Source organism: Calonectris borealis, chromosome 4, assembly GCF_964195595.1.
Source record: "Calonectris borealis chromosome 4, bCalBor7.hap1.2, whole genome shotgun sequence".
Lineage (NCBI taxonomy): Eukaryota > Metazoa > Chordata > Aves > Procellariiformes > Procellariidae > Calonectris > Calonectris borealis.
This window is the reverse complement of record NC_134315.1, coordinates 34161737-34175314: the sequence shown is the minus strand read 5'-3', so window position 1 is coordinate 34175314 and position 13578 is coordinate 34161737. Positions and strand designations below refer to the sequence as shown.

At 44.2% G+C, this 13578-nt stretch overlaps 1 protein-coding gene across 1 annotated transcript in view; it reads right to left on the bottom strand.

Annotated features, from left to right (window-relative positions):
- Positions 1 to 10787, bottom strand: part of ZDHHC2 (zDHHC palmitoyltransferase 2) — a 37451-nt gene extending 26664 nt beyond the window's left edge. The window contains exon 1 of the mRNA XM_075149166.1: positions 10583 to 10787. Within this exon, the coding sequence (XP_075005267.1) occupies positions 10583 to 10754 (172 nt within the window). The 5' untranslated portion in view covers positions 10755 to 10787. The remainder of the gene's footprint in view (positions 1 to 10582) is intronic.
- Positions 10788 to 13578: the final 2791 nt, after the last annotated feature.

Below are 13578 nucleotides of genomic sequence, written 5' to 3'. Positions count from 1 at the left end.
AAAGAAAGAGTAAAAATGATGTTTAAATAGCAAATGACGTAACTGAGTAGTTTAAACTTTTGTTTTTCAACCAAAGAGGGAAATGTAATCATCTCATCAAACAATATGAGCTTAAGACCACACACTAACAAGCTTTTAGGGTGTAGTTGTGTACATTCATCATAAGAATAGGTAAACAACTAAAACCAATACCAATTGCTTATAAGATTTTCTGGCTCCCATTCCCAGGCTCTGTTCCATAGCACCTTCTTCTATCTGAAGTTGCCCAAGAAAAGCCATCTCTGAAGAACTTATTCAGAAGTTATTCTTCAGAACTCTGGTCTTCAGGTTTTATTGTTTATATATGTTCTGTTCTTGAGGCAGAGGTGTTAGACCCCAGAACTGGTGTTGCCAGCGATACTCAGTGATACCTTAGATCTCCAAGGCATAAAAATATGGATTACAGGATTTGGGGATAGTAAGAGAGTGAGAAAGACGCAAGTATGGCAGGCATGGAGTGGAGTACACAGGTATCATGTCAGTCACCGCATTTATGAAAAAGAATATATCTTTTTCTTGCACCTATATTCCACTCTCAGTCATATTATTGGGAAAAAAAAAAAAAAGGCCAAACCCACAACAGATATCTCAGAGAGAGAACAGAAACTCCCAAGTGATCAAAAACCTCACGGTGCTCTTCCCTTCCCACCCAAACCACTCCACCACACAGTTATCCATCCAGTCTACAAACCGTAATACAGCGGCACCTGCAAGTACAAGCAAGAGGACAGTAGCTATAGAGCTCTCTCATCTGCTTTTGTTCTCCTAACAAAAATGGCTGCACAGAGCTGTTTATCAAACAGCAAGCACAAGGCAACTCCTACTGAAAGGACAATCAGCCACGCCATCCTACTTTGGCGTATTAAACTTAGGCTTGTTGATAGAGTAGAAGTAACTATTTAAATATATCTTGCACAACGCAGGGATCTACTGTGGGACCAGTGCTGCTCAACACCTTAACTAATGCTCTGGAAGAGTGAACACTCATCAGGTTTACAGCCGACACCACCCTGGGGACACCAGCTGATATGCTTGTGTGCAGGACTGCCATCCAGAGGGACCCAGGCAGGCTGGAGGAATGGGCCAGCAGGACCCTCATGAAATTCAATGAGGGCAAAGGCAAAGTCCTGTAAAGAAACAACCCCTTGCAACGATACAGCCTGGGGATGGCCCGGCTGGAGCAGTTCTGTGGAAGAGGCCGTGGGGGTGCTGGTGGGCAGCAAGCTGAAGATGAGCCAGCAGCATCCGAGCAGCAGAGAGGGCCGCCAGCCTCATGGGCGGCATTAGCAGGGGCACGGCCAGTCGGTCAAGGGAAGGGATTACCCCCTCTATGCAGCACGCAGATCACATCCAGAACATTGCCTCTAGCTTTGGGCCCCCCAATACAGCAAAGATGCAAGTCCAGGGGAGAGCGACCAAGCTGGTAGGGAGCGGATCACTAACCCTCTAAGCAGAGGCTGCACAGCCAGGGCTTGTTCAGCCTGAAGAAAACACAGCTTTGGGGTGACCTAACAGCAGCCCACCAGGACCTCCAGGGAGGTATCAAGGAGGTGCAGCTGGGCTTGGGCTCTTCATAATGGTGGAGGGTGGGAGGACAAGAGCCTGCAGGCATAAGCTGAAAGAAGAGGATCGGATTTGATACAAGGAGAAACTTTTCCACCCTGAGAACAGTCCACCAGTGGAGCAAGTTGCCCAGAAAGGTTGTGCAGTCTCCATCTCTGGAGCTTTTCAAGACTCAACCGGATAACCCCCTGAACAACCTGTCCTGACCTTACACCAAACCCTGCTTTGATTAGGTAGGACTAAATGAGCTGAGGTCCCCTCAAACACTAATTACCCCACAATTCTATAATTATAAAATAGGTCTACTAAAATGGATATTTAACTATAGCTCTACCAAAATGAGCATCTACTTTACTTGAGGGAAAACAGTAAATAACCATGTTTATAAAGTTCTTCACAAAAATCAGAAGACACTACAGAAGTTGCATAAGCCATTATAAAGAAAACTCTATTCTGCCCTCAGTTTGCTAGTTCAGCTAAGAGTAATCTTTAGAGCTTGATAAGCTAAATATCCATCTAGACAATCGCTAGAAAGAAACTGAGGGTACATGAATACACATCTGACTCTGAAGAGCAGAGATGCTGCAGTACAATAACACACAAGAACTGTAAAATTGTAAGTAAACAGTCATCCACCAGAAAAAACCAGAAGACGTCTTTAAAGTGAGTGTGTAATTTAAAAGTGCTGGAGCTCTCAGATTAGGACAAAGCAGCTACTACACAAATCCTGATTTTCTTTCTCCACTTGGTATGGTCAGAAAGGTGCGCAGAAATTTTGCCAGTCTTCTTGGAATAACTACTCTCTGTTAATTAAAAAGCTGTAGCCAAGCATACATTGCAGAATCATCAGTTTTAAACTAAAATCTACTTAACCAATCTTTCACAATGATTTGTGGTATTTTTCTCTCCTAACAAGGGAATGGCATCGAACATCACTGTGAAAGCAGCTGTCATCATTTTTCCCCCCTTAACCTTGGATAAAATGTATTAATTGATGTGTTTAGGACTTATTTTCTGCCTCCAACAAAATTTTTTCCACACATCTCTAAGTGAGGGACCAATCCAACTAATAAATCCAAATTTAATAATTTCTACCTGCCTGCAAGCCTACAGCTTTTCAAAATCTCTGTCCACCTCCCAGATGAAATGTGCTTTTCAGAGTCTGCACCTACTCAGTGGACAATCTTTTCAGCAAAAGCTGTATCTGCCTCGGAAGCCAAATATTCCGACAGTCAGGAGCTGCAGACCACGAAGGCTAAAACATAAGTGCCCAAGGATGTCCAGTTAATCCCAGCAGGATGAGAACCAGTTTTTTTTGGATACATCTTGTCATTTTAATCTCTTTACCACCCGGTAAGACTCAGTTATTTCATACACTCCTGAATTGCAACCGCTGTAAGAGATCGAAGTAGAAGAGGCAGATCTGAAGAGCAAAATCAGTATCTTCAATCTTACCACCTTTTTTCTCCACACTTCCTGCAACTGGTGTTTACGAGGAGACTGGCTGCGTTGCTTAACAAACATCCCCTCAGATGGTGACAGAGAGGAATATGCAAGATATCCAATAACCTGCAGCTTTTCACAAAGTGAAGTATTACTCCTTCTGCTTATGCCTTTTAAAATCACCTTTGATGAAGGCCCTCTGAAGGAGGTATACTGTGTGGGAACATAACGGACAGGCATCTGCAGTACCACAGGACCTGGGAGGAAATAAAGGGTTTTTTTTGTTTTGGTCGGGTTTTTTTTGCACAAATGTGGCAGAATTGACCAGCAGGGAAATTAAAAAAACCCCCAACCTTAGAAATCAAACCCTGTCTTAAATCTCCCTTAGAAATTTGTAGAATGACCACAATACAAAGACTTCTTAGGGTAACCAGAAGATGCTTGTAATTCTAAAAATCACACTATTTAAGCGCATGTAAAATAATTTTCTAACAAGGAAAAAACCTCTAATTTTGGATTTGATCAAAGAAACGTTTGTTATTTTCCACACCTTCTGAGCAGCACACATGATATATTTATTTAAACCAAATTTGATATTTTTCAGTAGATACGGTGATGCGGCTTTGCTATACTGTTCAATAGTATTTGATCATATAGTCTTCTGCGAATCATTTATACCAGCCTTTCTGGCAGTTTTCTCATTTCTCTTCCAAGAGAAATTCACTGCTGGTAGTGCACCGAAAAGTAGGTCAGACTGTGCATTCTGTCATTAATAAGTATCACCTTAAATGCTGCAAATTCACTTACTGGTAGCCAAATAGCATACAAATAATAAGGGTAAAAAGTACTTCTGTCTACAATGACTAAAATAAGCACTACGGACACACCAATCCCAACTGTTGAGCAATTTCGACAATTTGGGAGAAAACCGGGTAAAACCCTTTGAGAGAGGAATGGAATGATACTCCCGTATATTCAGAGACGGAGATAATTATAGAACCATGACCTGTCTTCAAGAAGTCATTAAAAAGTTACAGCTCTGTTCGCCTGAGATACTGCAGGGGCCAATTTCATCAAGAATCAGCCTTCCACTGCTAAATCGTCAGGATGCGGTTTACAGTTCAGCACCATCAGCCTGTCACATCATTAGAGCCTCTCCGTTTCATTACGCAGCTTGCAGACGGTGCTCATCAGAATCAGGGATCAGGCTGGGACATACGCAGGACTTCGGCCAACGCAGATACCAATTTCCTGAGCCAGAAACATCGTTCCCTGCTCGCCATGAGCCACAGGCGGCCAGAAACAGGGACAGCACATTCAGTAGTCAACACTGATAAACAGCCTGTGCTTGCAAAAACAACAGCGACTGAGGACAGCAAGTTGTGTTGCAAAAGATCGGAAAACGTCCAGGATGGAAAGGACACCTGGAGAAGCCTGGGGAGTTTATCCCACACTTGCTGGTAGTCTTCCTCACTGGGAGAAAGCCATGCCGCATTAGGAACGCTGCCTTGGCAGGCAAAGAGGCACCACAGTATCTCAAAACTGCCTCCCACAACTCCATCACCAAATTGGCTTGCTAAGAAGAGAAGCCACATTGCTAGGCACTTTGCACTGGGTCAGACCTTAATTCAGTGGTAGAAATGGATTTCCCATTTCTTGAACTGTGGCTCAATTGCTCTAGAAATCTTTATTCTCACTCACCCATGGAAAAACTAAGTAGGCATCCGTCTCCATGTAGCTAGAGGCATGGCAAGACACATTGCTACCACAAAACCCAAAAGATTTTGGAAGATAAAACTAATGTTAAAAATTTGCATTGGTTTTCTAACATTAAATTTTGCTTGACTTCTAAACCCAAAATCAAAGTTCCTGAACAGTAAATGTAATGGTTAGATTAAAAAAAAGACTGGAGAAAGCAATTAATTTTTTAAAGCCTTGACAAAAATGCATATACAAAATCTTGCTTCCATATTTTAAGTACATTTTTTAAATATTTAAAACTTTGGAATGGGAAAATAATATACATCTGATTCAGGGACTCTGCAGCCACATCTATAAACAGCTTCTCCAACTTTTACACAGTTTAACATCTTGGATCTGATTCACAAAACTAAGTATGTATTTTATCTTTATAGCCTATTTGAAGCTGTAAAACGCTGATCTATAGATGCAGTTTAACTCAGCTCTCTGTACACATAAAAGTGTTTTATAGTTGTGACAAGAGCTCTATCCTTGTCTGCAATAGTCCTTTAGAAAAAAATCAGTGCTTGCAATAGAAACTACCTCTTTGCTAGACAGAGCAGTGATTTGCATTGATTCAGAGTGACAAGGTGGAGACTTTGCGACCAGTGCTTCACTTCAGGATAAAAGTAACAGAAATATTTCTGGGAGATTTAATGTTGTCATAAATAGTCATCAACAACCCATACATCTGACGGTATTTGTGAATGTTTTGGTAAATTCATTTTAACCTTGTGCCCATCAAACTACATCACCGCCCACCTACACAGCAGCAAGCTGCTATACGGTACCTTTTTAGGTAAGGTCACAAAACCACTGCTTCTGAATTAAGTACGCCTAAGAATTGATCTAATCTTTCTTCTTACAAACTTCCCATTTACTTTCCAAGTCACAAGGACTAACTGAAGAGTGAAGACTACTTCTAGAGCAGCTGTATGACCAGATCCTTCTTAGCAAACAAAGAGCACACCCTGACAAGAACATCTATTCAAGCTGTTATATCTCAAGCAGTGTTACATCTTTAACTGAAAACACAATCTTACATAATAATTGTATCTTCACCACAGACCTTATGTTTTCAACTTAAAGCCATGGTTTAAATTTCAAGGCACAAACCTATAGGTAGTACACTGGGCACTACACAGTGATACTTAAACACAGACTTCAATTCAACTTCAGAAGTAGAGAATGGCAGCTGTCTTTGAAAGTCTGAGAAAGAAATCAAATGAAATTTGAGAAACGCCCAGGAGTTCTGCTGGCTAAAATTCAGAAGCCAATTTTACTTCAGCTGCCAGTTTTGAAACTTTTCTGAAAGTAGCCAGGGATCTCAGAAGAGGAAAAAATGTAGTGTTTGCAAAACACAGTATAAAAATACAAATTTCCTTTGACCAAAATCCTTTGCTACCTTAGCAGCCAATGTACAGATAGGGTATTTAACTGGTATTTGACAACTAGTATTTCTATAGCCAAATGTAAGCTGTAGATGATTACAAGACATGAGCAGCAAGTACCATAAATCCTTTGATCCATTTGGAGAACATACTGAGCAAAGAGCTCAAATCCAGCTGACCAAATCTTGGGCCTCACCTTTTTTTTTTTCCCCTTTATTTTTCTATCAGCTTCTATTTCCATATTTTCTGCCACTTCTGATCCCCTGATGACACTGTGCCATGCCTACAGGGCACGTATTAATTCTGCCTCTAAACTGTGATGAATTAAGCAGCTATTTATCCTGCTATAATTCCATTCCACTGATGTTACACAGAGTCAAAAAGCTCAATTCAGCACTAATCAATCTGATCCTCCAGCAAAAATCTTTCACGATCATTAACATCTTTAGCAGCTGGATGGCATTCCATGTTTTCCTGTTCCATACTGAAGGTAGCGGTGACAGATCCCAACCACATATTCTACTCCAAGAACAAAGATGTGGCTTATGAGCTCTCCTGACTGTGTTGTGAATGTCTTGTTGTCCCTCTCAACTGTGCCGAAGTCACCTATTCTTTTCCAAATCAGGCAAATCACTCACCAGGTGGGAATATTTCCTCCCTTTCCCCTCACTCAGGTAGTCAGGAAATGCTTATTGCTCATTTCCATGTTTCACAGCAGATCTGTCTTCCTTCTTCAAAATTACAAATTCAAGCTGCATTTTCAGACAGGATTCCCTGAGCAAGCGCATTATCCTTAGAATTAAAATCAATGACATGTAAAAATGGATCAAAACTGAACATACACAACCCATTTGTATTTATTGGATAACCCTTTCATCAGCACAGTTGGTATTTTCACTAGAAACATCTGCCATCGCACTGTCAAATTTTCAGATTTTCTTTCTTACATGCAACTCCAAATCACGAACTGGCAGGAAAACACAACAAAACCAAACCCAAAAAGGATCTCAACATCCGAGTTTGCCAAGAACATATCCGACAAACAACTGTCAGAGACAATGCAAGTAACTACCGGTCTGCCTTACCCAAAGCATGAAGTGGATAACTACTCTAAGTCCCTTGTATTTCTACTAACCTGAATTAGAGATACACATAAGAAGGAAAACATAAGAAAAATAACCTTCTTTCATATGCAGAGTTTACTGAATCCAGTATGTATTTTCAGAGTACAGACACAAGGATGCAGGGGCCAGGGGAAAGAATTCTGTTTGCACTTCATGTTCTTTTTGTTCCATATATAGGTTGAAATTGCAGTAGCTTCAGCTATCAAAGTTCAATGTACTCATTGTACATCGCCTGTGTTTCCTCATCTTTTTGAGGGGAAGAACAGTAAATCTGTAACCCTCAGATTTTCATAAACACATTCAATTTTTTTTAAGCGAAGGAATACTTAAAGCCCATTAATTTTAAACACAAAGGAAGTTATTTGGGGAAAGACGACTACTACTGCCAGGCAAGGGTTGTGAGATGACAATACCGGCAAAATCAAGAGAATGGAACTGGATTAGAGAGAAGCAATTTTTAGTCAGGTGTTTTAAAACCAATTCATTTACACATTTAATTCCAGTATTCTATAACGAGCAGGAAGAAGATAACCATTTGCTAGAGTTCAATACCTTTCTCCTTTTCCTTAAAGGTTAGAGCAGCATGAGCACTTAACTGAATCCACTAATAAAAGAGACAGAACTCTAGACATGGTAATACTACAGTCAAAAGGTGTGGATTCCTTTTTCTGTTTCTAAAACCTTTTTTTTTTGTTGTTTCTAAAAGGCTACTCAATATTGCAACTACTCAGCTTTAGGGACGAAAGGGATCATCTTAGCAGACTTTTTCTTTCATTTTGGAAAAAAAAAGGTAATGTCCCTCCTACAACACTCAGTTGAGATTGCAAAAATCATTCAAAATACTACATTTGAAACACTTTCTCATTACTAAAAGCTCAAATAAACAACTTACATTACAACTGTGCAAAGACCTTGCTAAATCCTACTGCACGATGGTTAACATTGTTCCCTGTACATTGCCGTCAGCATCAATGACAGCAAGCTGCAATAAAATAAGCAGCTATGTATATCCTCTTCAGCAGTCAGTGCTGCAGGAACAAAAGATGCACTGAGTAGACAGGCTGGCTTCAAAGCGCTGAAATGCTTACAGTCTATTCCTGCCGTTGGCTTTCGTTCTCAGAGTTGTTAGCTATTCCTTCTGTTGTTTACACTAAATATTCATTAGTAAGACAAGACATAAGTTTATTTTATCTTAATATGCCAAAAACGAGAGAAAACATCCAGATATAGATAAAAGATGAAATTAGCGGAAGTCACGGACAACTATTATGCCGAATTCAAAACCTGATGAGCCAGGCAGAATGGGGAAGGGATGATGGGGGGCGGGGGGGAACACAAAAAATCACCTTTGTCCATAGAAAGGAATTCAGTAAAAGATGTTTTAGCAGAGCCCCGGGATTCCCTCTTTCTCCCCTCCCATTGCAGGCCTTTCGCTTTGAACGGTTCTCAAGGAATTACGGTACCACAATTTATAGTTTGACACAAGTTTCAAGCATGCCATTTCCTTAAGCAGTACCCGCTTTCAGGTAAGCTAAAACCCCATCTTCCTCTGTTATACAGAATTACACAGAAGAAAAAATACAGTAGATCACTCAAACAGTAGTGCCTGAATCAAGCCCACTGTACTATGTAAGCATCACAGGGCTGTGTGCACTAGGACAGATGTCAACTATAGGGTCACTTTCCCCCGAAACATCCTTGCCCTCCTCGTGTCAGCTACAGCTCCCCTTTCCAGACTCGCTCCCTCAACTTCTCCCACAACCTTCCAGACAATTTCCTTTCTTGCGCTGGAGGTAGACACTTCAGTCCTCCTCTCCTGAGGGCACAGCAACTCAAGTCCCAACTTCTAGTCAAAGAGCAGCATTTAAAACTACCAGATTTGAACGTTGTTAGTGAAAAAAAGATGTAAGAAGCCCACCTCCGATATAGGAACCACACCAAGTCTTGATACCTCCCTCCAAAACAGAGGTGCTAGGCCTGGCAACTATTTTTTGCTTAATGTCCCAACTGTAGGACAAAAATTTTATCACAGTTTTCTGTTTAAAAAAAAAAAAAAAAAATCCAAAATTAGGTACCAGACTGCTGAGATTTTTGAACATGAACAGCTGAAGTCTGGCAAAGTTATTTAGGCATATAAATGCACTCAGCCTGAGTTGGGTATTTTCCCCTCACCACTGTTCCTTACACAGACACTAAAGGACCAATGGTCACTATGAACCTCATCTACAGTAGTGGGGAAAGGGGAGACAACAGCTAATCTGTATTCGTTAGTGCCATTATTGTAACACTGTTCATGAAACATCAGTACGCCATACATTAGCCTCTATAATTCAAAGATTAAATCGTTTTCTACAAGATATACCGCAATAGAAACTGAAATTAATTCAAGGGAGCCTAGCGAGCTGGTCATTTAATAAATCCTTCAGGCTTGACTACTCAAATTCACACAAATTCTCGGATCACACCCGGTCTCCAGTATGTGATGAATTATTTGCCTAACGCTAATGAAGAGCCAAGGCGCACGGTCAGGATGACTTCTGAAGGAACTGCAGGCTGCCGATGCCAAAGGCGGACCAAGAAGTTGTGACAGCCAGGCATTTTCTAGATGACTGAAGAGTGGCATGGGGAGACTCAGGGATTTTCTGTTACCTGTTCCTGCTTCCATGCTAGCTGACGGAAGACCCTGTTTATATTTATATATACACGTATATGTGCTGTCACGCAGTGGGAGGAAAACAAAGGGACTGCCAACTTTGCTCACGCCGTCCGCGCAAGGAGTCTCCAGGTCCCACGTTCAGCGTTTGGGTGTCACACGCTGTGTACGCCACGGAGGAAAACTCACGCCCGTGAAAAGCCCCCTGCGATCGGCCCCCTCCTGGCGTGGAAGTGGAAACTACGCGCGACCAGGTCGCGGGAGGGACAAGGCAGCGCGGAGGCCCAGCCCCAGCGCGACCCCGGCCATCTGGGGGGGACCGGGCTGCAGGGACGTCGCTCCGCCAGCCTCCAGCCCCCCCGGACCAGCCCCTCGCCGCCCGCATGCGGCGGCGCGGCCCCGGCCCCGGCCCCGGCCCTCGGGCGTGGCGGCGGCGGCCAGGGGCGGCTCCGGCGCCGACAAACAACAGACAACGCCGGCGCCCCCCGCCCCGCCCGCCCCGTCCCGGCAGGCGCGGGCGGCGGGAGCCCGGCTGCGCTCTCCCCGCCGGGCAGGGGCAGGGGCGGTGGCGCCCACCCCCGTCCCGCGGGAGCCCGTCGGCGCCCCCCGCCCGCCGCGGCGGCACTCACGCAGGCAGAGCTGGGTGACATAGGCGTAGTAGGACCAGCAGAGGATGCTGGAGATGAAGAGCACCGGCACCCAGTAGAGCAGCCGCTGGCAGCGCCGCCGCACGCCGCCCCAAGCGCCCGCCGTCCCGGCTGGCGGCGGCGGCAGCGGTGCCGCCATCTTCCCGCACCGCATCCCGGCCGCTCGCTCCGGGGGCCCGGGCCCCGGCCGCGCACCCCGCCGGAGCCCGCCCCGGTCCCTCCCTCCCGCGCTGACAGGGCTCTCCGGCAGGGCCGCTCCTCCCACCGCCCGCCCGCCGCTCCCCCCGGGCAGGGCTGGGGCAGGGGCAGGGCAGGGGCAGGGCTGGGGGAAGAGCCGCCCGAGAGGCCGCGGCGTCGGGTTCGGGTCCGGGTCCGGGTCCGGGTCCGGGTCCGGGTCCGGGTCCGGGTCCAGCCGCCCCGGGCCGGGTAGGGAAGGGGACGGTCCGCCGCCTCCCGTGGGCGATAGCGGGAAGCACTCCCTTAAAGTTTGAGGGCCGGGCCCCGGAGCCGCTCAGCTCGTTACAAAATGAGTTTTGTTTCTCGGGCATGCGGCACGTGCTGGAGCCTTTGGGTGTTACGTGGCAGGGGGCGCCGATGACGTCTCCCCCCGTTGAACTCCCGGTGCCCAGCCCAGCTTCCTCCGGCTTTTCCGCCGGTGAAGGAGGGGTGGTGATACTTCACTGCCCTTGGGAGGGCTTTAAAACACTTGGGTAGGAAAAGTACCGCTTACGTTGCAAATAGTGTTTCAGAGTGTCATACAACCAACAAGAAGCATTGCAGGCTGCTGCGCCACAGCGAGCAAGAGGCGGTGGGAGGCCGCGGTGGCCAGCCCTGCTCTTGGTGGGTGTTCGGCCAAGGGACGGTGGCGTCGGGTTGTGCTGACTCACTCTTTCCCGAAAAGGCTTTACGTTATGGCCATCGTAATGAAACGCTTGTGCAATGTCATAGTAAACCCAGACTGCGTTGCAGTGTGTGCACCCAAACTGTTGATGAATTATCATTCCAGAATTAGAAATGCCGAGCACGGCCCATAGTATTTCTGCAATCTGCTAGAGTCTCTCAGAGCATCGGTGGCGTGGTAGGTAGGAAAGAGCTGGTTGGTTAAGATGTGTTTGGACTTGGAAAAAAGGCTTGTATAACGTCTCACATGGAAGACTGTGCATGAAGCTAAGTAATCACAACCTGGACAGCACACAACTGCCATTGATTAGGAAAGAGGCTGCGAGAGAAAAAAAATAGAGAAAATACGACAAAAACAATAGTAGGTGTGCTGCCAGGTTCCAGAGCATGAAACGGAGTTGCCAGCATGTTATTGAAGAGACAGAAAAAGAAGTTGACCATATGGCTGCAGTCTTTTTACGTAATGCAAAATCACGCGCCCCTCATTGTAAGATTAGGCTGAGGAATTTCAGTTAGCCACGGTGAACTGGGTGAATGAGCAATACAGAATGATGTATCGAGAGGAATATTACATATCCCATGGCAGTAAATTATCTTTTCCTATTCAAGAAAAAGACTCGTATATCATTGTGAATGGCTCAGTGAAACCATCTCCACAATGTATAGTTATTATAGAAGAGAAATGAACAAGATACGATGCCACTGAAAGATTGGAATGTAATAACTTAAGAAAAGATTCTGCATAATGGGGAATTATGTATTGTACATTAAAAAGGCAGAGATACAGTGAATGGTACTGAAAAACTAGATTTGATATTCCTACATACTGTATTTCACAAAACAAGAGGAAAGGGACCAAAACCAACATGACATAGACAATAAAACCACTTTATTTTACCTGTAATTAATTATGGAAGTCATCACTGGGGCCAACATTTTAATAGAACATTTAAAGGATTTGACTTTAGTATGTTTAATGAAAACATCCATCATTATTCAAAACAGATTTTAAAAGTATAAGGAACAAAATTACCACCGCTTGAAGGCATACCCCATGCTTTACTGGTAGAAGTTAAAAGAAATGAAGGCAGTTTAATCCATTTGATGGCTTTTTGCACTTATTTGGAGATATCTGACAGTGACCTCTCTCAGGTACAAAGGATCACGCATCTACTGTGTTGTGTGTTTCCAGGGACACGTGGCTGTACCATGAGGCATCAGAGCTGGGAACTGTATGCATAAGGGTGAATTAGTTTTTGTATCGTGCTTGGGGGCTATGAAAAGCTTTCTTCTATACACTATTTTAAAATGCTGTGTGTGATACCGGGCTTATTAACAACACCACATGCCAGGGAAACACGGTAAACAGTAGAGAAGACTTTTAAATGTAGTAATTAATTCCTTGAAATAGTAGTAGTTATACAAAATTATGTATATAGAGAGGTGGCAGTTTGCCAGAGATGTGGGAATAAAAAGATGATGTGTTACGAAGACCTCAAATTATATCATACAATTTCTGGTCAGAGGCTTTTTATTACCCCTTCATGGAAACGGACTTCTCTAGTCTAGCTTTCTAACTTTTCCATGGCCACTACCACCGCCTTCTCACTGCTCAGATTTCACAAGAATGAGAATTTTCTTATTTAGTATGCTAATAATTACATTAATAATAATTATTATAGCATACTCTTTACCGGAGCTCCAAAATCATGGTCATTCTAGTTCGAAATTAGCCCATTTAGTGAAATAAACAGGCAAACCTCACTTCAATTTAGTTGGGACAAAAAAGCCTGCCTTGACTGATACTCCCAATTACCTTGGAGCATCCTTTGGTCAGAGAGCTGTAAAGAATGCCTCCCGCCTGCCCTCGCGCGCGTGGCTTCTCCCCATGGAGGTGGGCTCTCTAGCTCTCCTTCAGGGCCACAGTTCCTTTCCGTTCCCTTCACGACTCTCATCACTCTCCAGATGGGTCACGAGAGACCTTTTCTTCCGTGCCTTTCCTCCTCCTCTTCCCTCTGTGGTATGACCTGCAGAAATTTTAGGTAGCAGCAGAACAACTCAAGAGTGAGCATGTTCAA